Here is an 8,053-nt window from a genome sequence, read left to right as displayed (position 1 = left end):
TGTCTGTGCAGACAGAGGGGAGAGATGCAGACAGACAGAGTGGAGGGATGCAGACAGAGGGGAGGGATGCAGACAGAGGGGAGGGATGCAGACAGAGGGTGTATCCGTTTGATCTGGTGTCCGTGCAGACAGAGGGGAGGGATGCAGACAGAGGGGAGAGATGCAGACAGAGGGGAGGGATGCCACGGTCCAATTGTAAACGCATGCCTGATAGTAGCGCTTCTAAATGGAGTGAAGAGGCCCTTAAGGGACAAAACAGAACTTCCACTTCTTCAGAGACCTCTGTTTCAAGATAAACACATATTTTAATTTAAAAAAACACGTTATTGTTACCGTTAGATAAAACTTGAATGGCGCAGTTATTTTCGGCAAGCGACAGTCGTTTTACTACACAGAGTTTATTAGCTTATAGTAGCCTACATTTCGATTTTATATTTATTGTAGCCTACACGCCATGCACTTGACATGGATCCTGTTAAGATTTCAAAACGTGCGAAATGCATAAAATAATTATGTATTTTGCAATTAAATGATAAAATACACAGGCCTAAATCGCAATTAAGGTTTGCTTCATTTAGCACACTATTATTCCATAGAATATAAAAACATTGTCGAGAGACTTTTATTTTGTTAAACACCAGAAATACCTATGGTTACATTGTTGCAGTCACCCGACAGATTGACACATCCTAGCAGAGGGGACGAGAGAGATCTTCATCTGCTCCAGATTGATTTTCCGAAGCCCGATCGTGTTTGTTTAAGTTTTCTTTAAGGACCGAGAGGATTCTGAAACCACCAGACACTGCAGGCAGTTGACAAAACAATCACGCTATTGCAGCCTCTACTAAACAGGGAATATAGTTGTGAGGCAGCAGAATGGCACGGCCAAAGAAAAAAGAAGCAGTTGTGTGGTTTTAACATCAGTTTCACCCCAGAAGGAGGAGAAGAAGCGATAGGAAACGCCTGGATAAAGAAGAAGATAGCCGTTAATGCTGTTGTTTTGATTTCATTTTGTTGCCGCACCGATCGGCCTGACGGACGGACGGACAGGACAGGACAGGGGGTTAGGGTTGTTGACATACATTTTTCCATTTAGAAGATGGAGGTGACATTCCTGCTGTCCCAGTACTACTGGGTCCAGTTCCTCTGTGTGTCCGTGGTGCTGCTGGACGGACTAGTCACGCCAGGTGAGGACGGAGCGATCAATACATTTGAAATACAACACTTTGAACTTCCACACGTTTCTTCTTTTGAGCGTGTACTGTGTATTATTAAGGATCAGTCGGTAGCCTACATAGCATGGTCTGCTGGTATGGAATAACGACACAGTCGACACTCACTCACTCAATCTCACTAGCTTGCTTGCTGACTCATTTTAGGTGACATGTACTTCATACCATGCATGTGATGTGATGTGGGGGGCGAAAGGAGTCCTGGGTTTTTATGTGATGCACTGCATCATTTTTAGCCAGGGCGTCTGCCTGTCTGTAGTCTAGAGTAGACTATTGACTGTTTTAGGCGTCTGCCTGTCTGTAGTCTAGAGTAGACTATTGACTGTTTTAGGCGTCTGCCTGTCTGTAGTCTAGAGTAGACTATTGACTGTTTTAGGCTTCTGCCTGTCTGTAGTCTAGAGTAGACTATTGACTGTTTTAGGCTTCTGCCTGTCTGTAGTCTAGAGTAGACTATTGACTGTTTTAGGCTTCTGTCTGTAGTCTACACTACAGGCTAGTTTTAGCTAGGGGGTCTGACACTGTAGTCTACTAGCCCTGAAACATGACATGGCTCGTGAAGTACGAGCGTCATGTGAACCATGGCTAGTAGTAGTCTACACACACTGTACATGATGGGATAGGATATGGCATGAGCCTGTCTGTGGCAGACTTGACTGGTCTGTAGTTACAGTCCACAGACAGTTACAGTCTGTAACATGAGCTCTCACAGTTGACTGGTCTGTAGTTACAGTCCACAGACAGTTACAGTCTGTAACATGAGCTCTCACAGTTGACTGGTCTGTAGTTACAGTCCACAGACAGTTACAGTCTGTAACATGAGCTCTCACAGTTGACTGGTCTGTAGTTACAGTCCACAGACAGTTACAGTCTGTAACATGAGCTCTCACAGTTGACTGGTCTGTAGTTACAGTCCACAGACAGTTACAGTCTGTAACATGAGCTCTCACAGTTGGAGTCTGCTGAAATGTAAAAACAAAGTAATCCTATTATTGAACCGGAGCCTGAATAGCAACAAACATAACATACTATATTTATTTGACCAACATGGATATCATCTGTATACGAACATTCATTCATTTTAAGTTATAATTTATAACTTATAATAACTTATAATAACACAAAGCAGCCTCACAGGCTGCTTTGTGTTATTATAAGTTAACCGACCGGTGATTCTCTCAGCTGGAATTCATACTGGGAGCCCAATTTAGTGTTGGTGAGTTGAAAGTGACCCAATATAATTATTACCGTAAATATTATCCAATCCAATACAATCCAATTTCATTTATAGAGCACATTTAAAACAACAAAGTTGACCAAAGTGCTGTACAATTAGGCAAAACAGGAATAAAACATAATACAATACCGTAATAAAAACATATACAATGAAATCAAACAATCAGGAGTACACATTATTCACGGTTTAAAAGCCAGGGAATAGAAATTAGTGTTTTAATGTGTTTTAAAAACAGGCAGTGTTGGAGCCAGCCTGACATGGCTATGAAGCTGGTTCCACAGTTTAGCCTGACATGGCTATGAAGCTGGTTCCACAGTTTAGCCTGACATGGCTATGAAGCTGGTTCCACAGTTTAGCCTGACATGGCTATGAAGCTGGTTCCACAGTTTAGCCTGACATGGCTATGAAGCTGGTTCCACAGTTTAGCCTGACATGGCTATGAAGCTGGTTCCACAGTTTAGCCTGACATGGCTATGAAGCTGGTTCCACAGTTTAGCCTGACATGGCTATGAAGCTGGTTCCACAGTTTAGCCTGACATGGCTATGAAGCTGGTTCCACAGTTTAGCCTGACATGGCTATGAAGCTGGTTCCACAGTTTAGCCTGACATGGCTATGAAGCTGGTTCCACAGTTTAGCCTGACATGGCTATGAAGCTGGTTCCACAGTTTAGCCTGACATGGCTATGAAGCTGGTTCCACAGTTTAGCCTGACATGGCTATGAAGCTGGTTCCACAGTTTAGCCTGACATGGCTATGAAGCTGGTTCCACAGTTTAGCCTGACATGGCTATGAAGCTGGTTCCACAGTTTAGCCTGACATGGCTATGAAGCTGGTTCCACAGTTTAGCCTGACATGGCTATGAAGCTGGTTCCACAGTTTAGCCTGACATGGCTATGAAGCTGGTTCCACAGTTTAGCCTGACATGGCTATGAAGCTGGTTCCACAGTTTAGCCTGACATGGCTATGAAGCTGGTTCCACAGTTTAGCCTGACATGGCTATGAAGCTGGTTCCACAGTTTAGCCTGACATGGCTATGAAGCTGGTTCCACAGTTTAGCCTGACATGGCTATGAAGCTGGTTCCACAGTTTAGCCTGACATGGCTATGAAGCTGGTTCCACAGTTTAGGAGCAATGAGTGAAAAGGCTCGGTGCCCTTTCTATCCTGAGCCTGAACCCTCAGGCGCAACACATTTCTTTAGACCCACGTGATTGGTGACTGCATGGGGCCAGATTTTAAACTCCAGTACTGCTTTTTTTCACCCCTAAGATTTATTTTGGGGCTTTTTATGCCTTTATTGATAGTAAAGCTGTAGGTTAACAGAGATGGGATGTGACACGCAGTCATCAGAATTGGGGTAAAGGTGGTTGCACACCGGCCGCGTTTTTCGGAAAACCGATGGAGAAACGCCCTTAAAAATCCGAATTCGAGCCCGGTGTGAGGACAACTCCTAAAGGGTGGTTGGTAATCCTGTATCAGGTGATAATTGTAGAGGCAAACCGATTATGGGTTAGGTTAGATGCCAGATTATTGGGTCTGATGCCAGTACCAGAGTCCTAAGTATTTAACTTTTACTATACTATATATTTAACGTATACAAAGACCCCAGGAACGTGCCCAGGGGGTCGGCCCGGTTCCGGTGTGCCGGCCCGCGTCCGAAGCGGTTGAGAAATGACAGAGATACTGTGTGTGGGTCCCTCTACTGTACGCTCTACTGTACTGTACTGTACTGTACTGTACTGGCACACCCGAAATCATCATAAGCAAAGCAAAGCAAAGTTCTTTGTTTACCCAGGGAAGTGGACTAAGCTCGAGATGCTTGTTTACAGCCACACCCTGCTCATAGAACATTTCATGGTAGGGATTCAATGCCTTGCTCAAGGGCACTTCAGCGGTGGTAATCTTAACGTGCCGGTCCGGGGATTCGAACTGGCGACCTTCCGGTATCAAGACCGCTCCGCAAACCGTTCAGTTACCGCTGACGCTCATATACAGTTAATATGTCTGTGTGTGTTTGTGTGTGTTAGGTTACGCACAGGTGGTGAAAAACAACCATGCTGTTTTCATGTTCAGAGTTCAGACCCACCCAGCCAGCTACTCACCCACCCACCCAGCTACTCACCCACCCAGCCAGCTACTCACCCAGCCAGCTACTCACCCACCCAGCCAGCTACTCACCCACCCAGCCAGCTACTCACCCACCCAGCCAGCTACTCACCCACCCAGCCAGCTACTCACCCACCCAGGCAGCTACTCACCCACCCAGCCAGCTACTCACCCACCCAGCCAGCTACTCACCCACCCAGCCAGCTACTCACCCACCCAGCCAGCTACTCACCCACCCAGCCAGCTACTCACCCACCCAGCCAGCTACTCACCCACCCACCCAGCTACTCACCCACCCAGCCAGCTACTCACCCACCCAGCCAGCTACTCACCCACCCACCCAGCTACTCACCCACCCAGCCAGCTACTCACCCACCCACCCAGCTACTCACCCACCCACCCAGCCAGCTACTCACCCACCCACCCAGCCAGCTACTCACCCACCCAGCCACACACACAGCTGGCGAGTGGTTGCACCACACTTCGGAGCGCATAATTGCGATACAGATGTTTGTCAAAACAAAATCGCACCCACACGAACTGAGCGGTGGAACTATGCTTTTATTGTTATAGTTACTGTGTGTTATAGTTGCATAGTGATTGTGTGTCATAATACTGTGTTATAGTGTGTGGTGCCTTGGAGCCAAGCACAGTTGTTGGCTTCAGCAGCTGCAGGGTCAAAGGTCCTACTCGGGCAGACATACGCACGCACGTACGCACGCACGCACTCACGCATGCATGCACGCACGCACACACACATGGTATGCCACCGCTCAGAAAAAACAGTCAAATAATGGCCAAACAGATACATCGCTCTGACTATAATGTCCATACAGTTTGTATATTGTTGGTGTTCATTTAATCAAATGTTATTTTGTTGTTCATATAACGCTCCCTATGAACCAGGTTCATAGAGAGTTCAACCTCATGCGTGACACACTGGTGAAATGATTATGACAGAGACAACAGTAAACACTCCGAGCACATTTAGGCCTAAACATTTCTTCTAAATCCTGACAGTATTCTGAAATATCTGTTTCTGGTGCTCAATATTTCATGTGAAGGACCCCCAACTGCCCCAAGATTATATGTAATTTGCTGCCGACCCCCATCTGAATCTTTTTCCAGTGACCCCCCCAGAAGCAAAGATTTGAGTTAAAAACGATGGCTATGAAAGAATATATATTCAAAGCTTTGCAACATTTATTTCACGATTTTTCAAAAATAGATCTACAAGCTCGTAGTGTGCCGTGCTATGAGCTTTTAGATCTGCTATTTTCCAATAGCTAAAGTATAACATAATGCTTAAAACACCAAATGGGGTTCCCGCCCCAAATTGGGCTAGAGTAGTAGGTTATCTGCTGTCCTTATCTGATGTTTTTATTCTGGTTATGTCACTTCCTCCCTGCATGGTCTTTCTAGGATAACACAGGGAATCAGGGATATTGTGTCCACTGATATGAACTGATCCTTGTACTCCTTAATATTGGTAGTAGTGATGTCGCTGATGTGATGCTTTTTCTCCGTATTCTTGGCTGATCGTTAGTCTAGGATCCTTGTACGGTACCCTGTACTGTACCCTGTACTGTACCCTGTACTGTACCCTGTACTATTGGTTGATCTAATACTTGTTTAGTGACAACTCCAACCCCCCCCCCCCCCCCCCCCCATTTTGGAGGATTGTAGGCTAATGTTTCTGATCTAGGATCTGATCCTTGTACTCTTTACTATTGGATGATCGGAATGTCACTGATCTAGGATCATCTTAAACGGGCAGAACGAATGTGTTAAGTGAAGGGACAGTGATCGTGAGCACAACACACTCAAGTCTCAACAAGTAGTTTACCGGGTGCACAGCTCACAGCTCACAGCTCACAGCTCACAGCTCACAGCTCACAGCTCACAGTGCTCACAGTGCTCACAGTGTTCACAGCTCACAGCTCACAGCTCACAGCTCACAGTGTTCACAGCTCACAGCTCACAGTGCTCAGAAGAGTTTAGTTTAGTTTAGTTTAGTTTAGTTTAGTTTAGTTTAGTTTAGTTTACCGGGTGCACAGCTCACAGTGCCCAGAAGAGTTTAGTTTAGTTTAGTTTAGTTTAGTTTAGTTTAGTTTAGTTTAGTTTAGTTTACCGGGTGCACAGCTCACAGTGCCCAGAAGAGTTTAGTTTAGTTTAGTTTAGTTTAGTTTAGTTTAGTTTAGTTTAGTTTAGTTTAGTTTAGTTTACCGGGTGCACAGCTCACAGTGCCCAGAAGAGTTTAGTTTAGTTTAGTTTAGTTTAGTTTAGTTTAGTTTAGTTTACCGGGTGCACAGCTCACAGTGCCCAGAAGAGTTTAGTTTAGTTTAGTTTAGTTTAGTTTAGTTTAGTTTAGTTTAGTTTAGTTTACCGGGTGCACAGCTCACAGTGCCCAGAAGAGTTTAGTTTAGTTTAGTTTAGTTTAGTTTACCGGGTGCACAGCTCACAGTGCCCAGAAGAGTTTAGTTTAGTTTAGTTTAGTTTAGTTTAGTTTAGTTTAGTTTAGTTTAGTTTAGTTTAGTTTACCGGGTGCACAGCTCACAGTGCCCAGAAGAGTTTAGTTTAGTTTAGTTTAGTTTAGTTTAGTTTAGTTTAGTTTAGTTTAGTTTAGTTTACCGGGTGCACAGCTCACAGTGCCCAGAAGAGTTTAGTTTAGTTTAGTTTAGTTTAGTTTACCGGGTGCACAGCTCACAGTGCCCAGAAGAGTTTAGTTTAGTTTAGTTTAGTTTAGTTTAGTTTAGTTTAGTTTACCGGGTGCACAGCTCACAGTGCCCAGTAGTTCACAGTGCTCTCAGTGTTCACAGCTCACAGTGCCCAGTAGTTCACAGTGCTCTCAGTGTTCACAGCTCACAGTGCCCAGTAGTTCACAGTGCTCTCAGTGTTCACAGCTCACAGTGCCCAGTAGTTCACAGTGCTCTCAGTGTTCACAGCTCACAGTGCCCAGTAGTTCACAGTGCTCTCAGTGTTCACAGCTCACAGTGCCCAGTAGTTCACAGTGCTCTCAGTGTTCACAGCTCACAGTGCCCAGTAGTTCACAGTGCTCTCAGTGTTCACAGCTCACAGTGCCCAGTAGTTCACAGTGCTCTCAGTGTTCACAGCTCACAGTGCCCAGTAGTTTACCGGGTGCACAGCTCACAGTGCCCAGAAGAGTTTGTATGAACAGAAACAAAATCACGTCTTTATTTTTTTTAAGGGTTTTTATTTATTTAGGGAGGCACGGGCCAGCATAGCATACAGCCACTTTGTGGCAGAGTCTACACGAATGAAAAGGATGGCGCCTTGAAACGCGCCTATATGCTAACATTTCCATTCTGTGCTTGGGATCTTTTCTGTTTATAAGCCATGTGTTAAGCCAGGCCACATTACTCAACACAGTACAATACTTGTACACGTACTGCTAAACACTAACTAACTATCTCATTCGGCACCAGCACTCCTTTGGCAGAACTCTCTCAGAGACTCTACATG

At 45.1% G+C, this 8,053-nt stretch overlaps 1 protein-coding gene across 3 annotated transcripts in view; it reads left to right on the top strand.

Annotated features, from left to right (window-relative positions):
- The first annotated feature begins 677 nt into the window (after window positions 1–677).
- Window positions 678–8,053, top strand: part of LOC310872820 (disintegrin and metalloproteinase domain-containing protein 9-like) — a 49,926-nt gene continuing 42,550 nt past the window's right edge. For all 3 annotated transcript variants that reach the window (XM_083784980.1, XM_083784979.1, XM_083784978.1), the window contains exon 1: window positions 678–1,187. In XM_083784980.1, coding sequence (XP_083641106.1) covers window positions 1,100–1,187 — 88 coding nt within the window. In that variant the 5' untranslated portion in view covers window positions 678–1,099. The remainder of the gene's footprint in view (window positions 1,188–8,053) is intronic.

This window comes from Protomyctophum parallelum (genome assembly GCF_964188405.1).
Source record: "Protomyctophum parallelum genome assembly, chromosome: 15".
In the NCBI taxonomy this organism is placed as follows: Eukaryota; Metazoa; Chordata; class Actinopteri; order Myctophiformes; family Myctophidae; genus Protomyctophum; species Protomyctophum parallelum.
The sequence above is the reverse complement of the archived record's forward strand: the minus strand, read 5'-3'. Positions and strand labels throughout refer to the sequence as shown.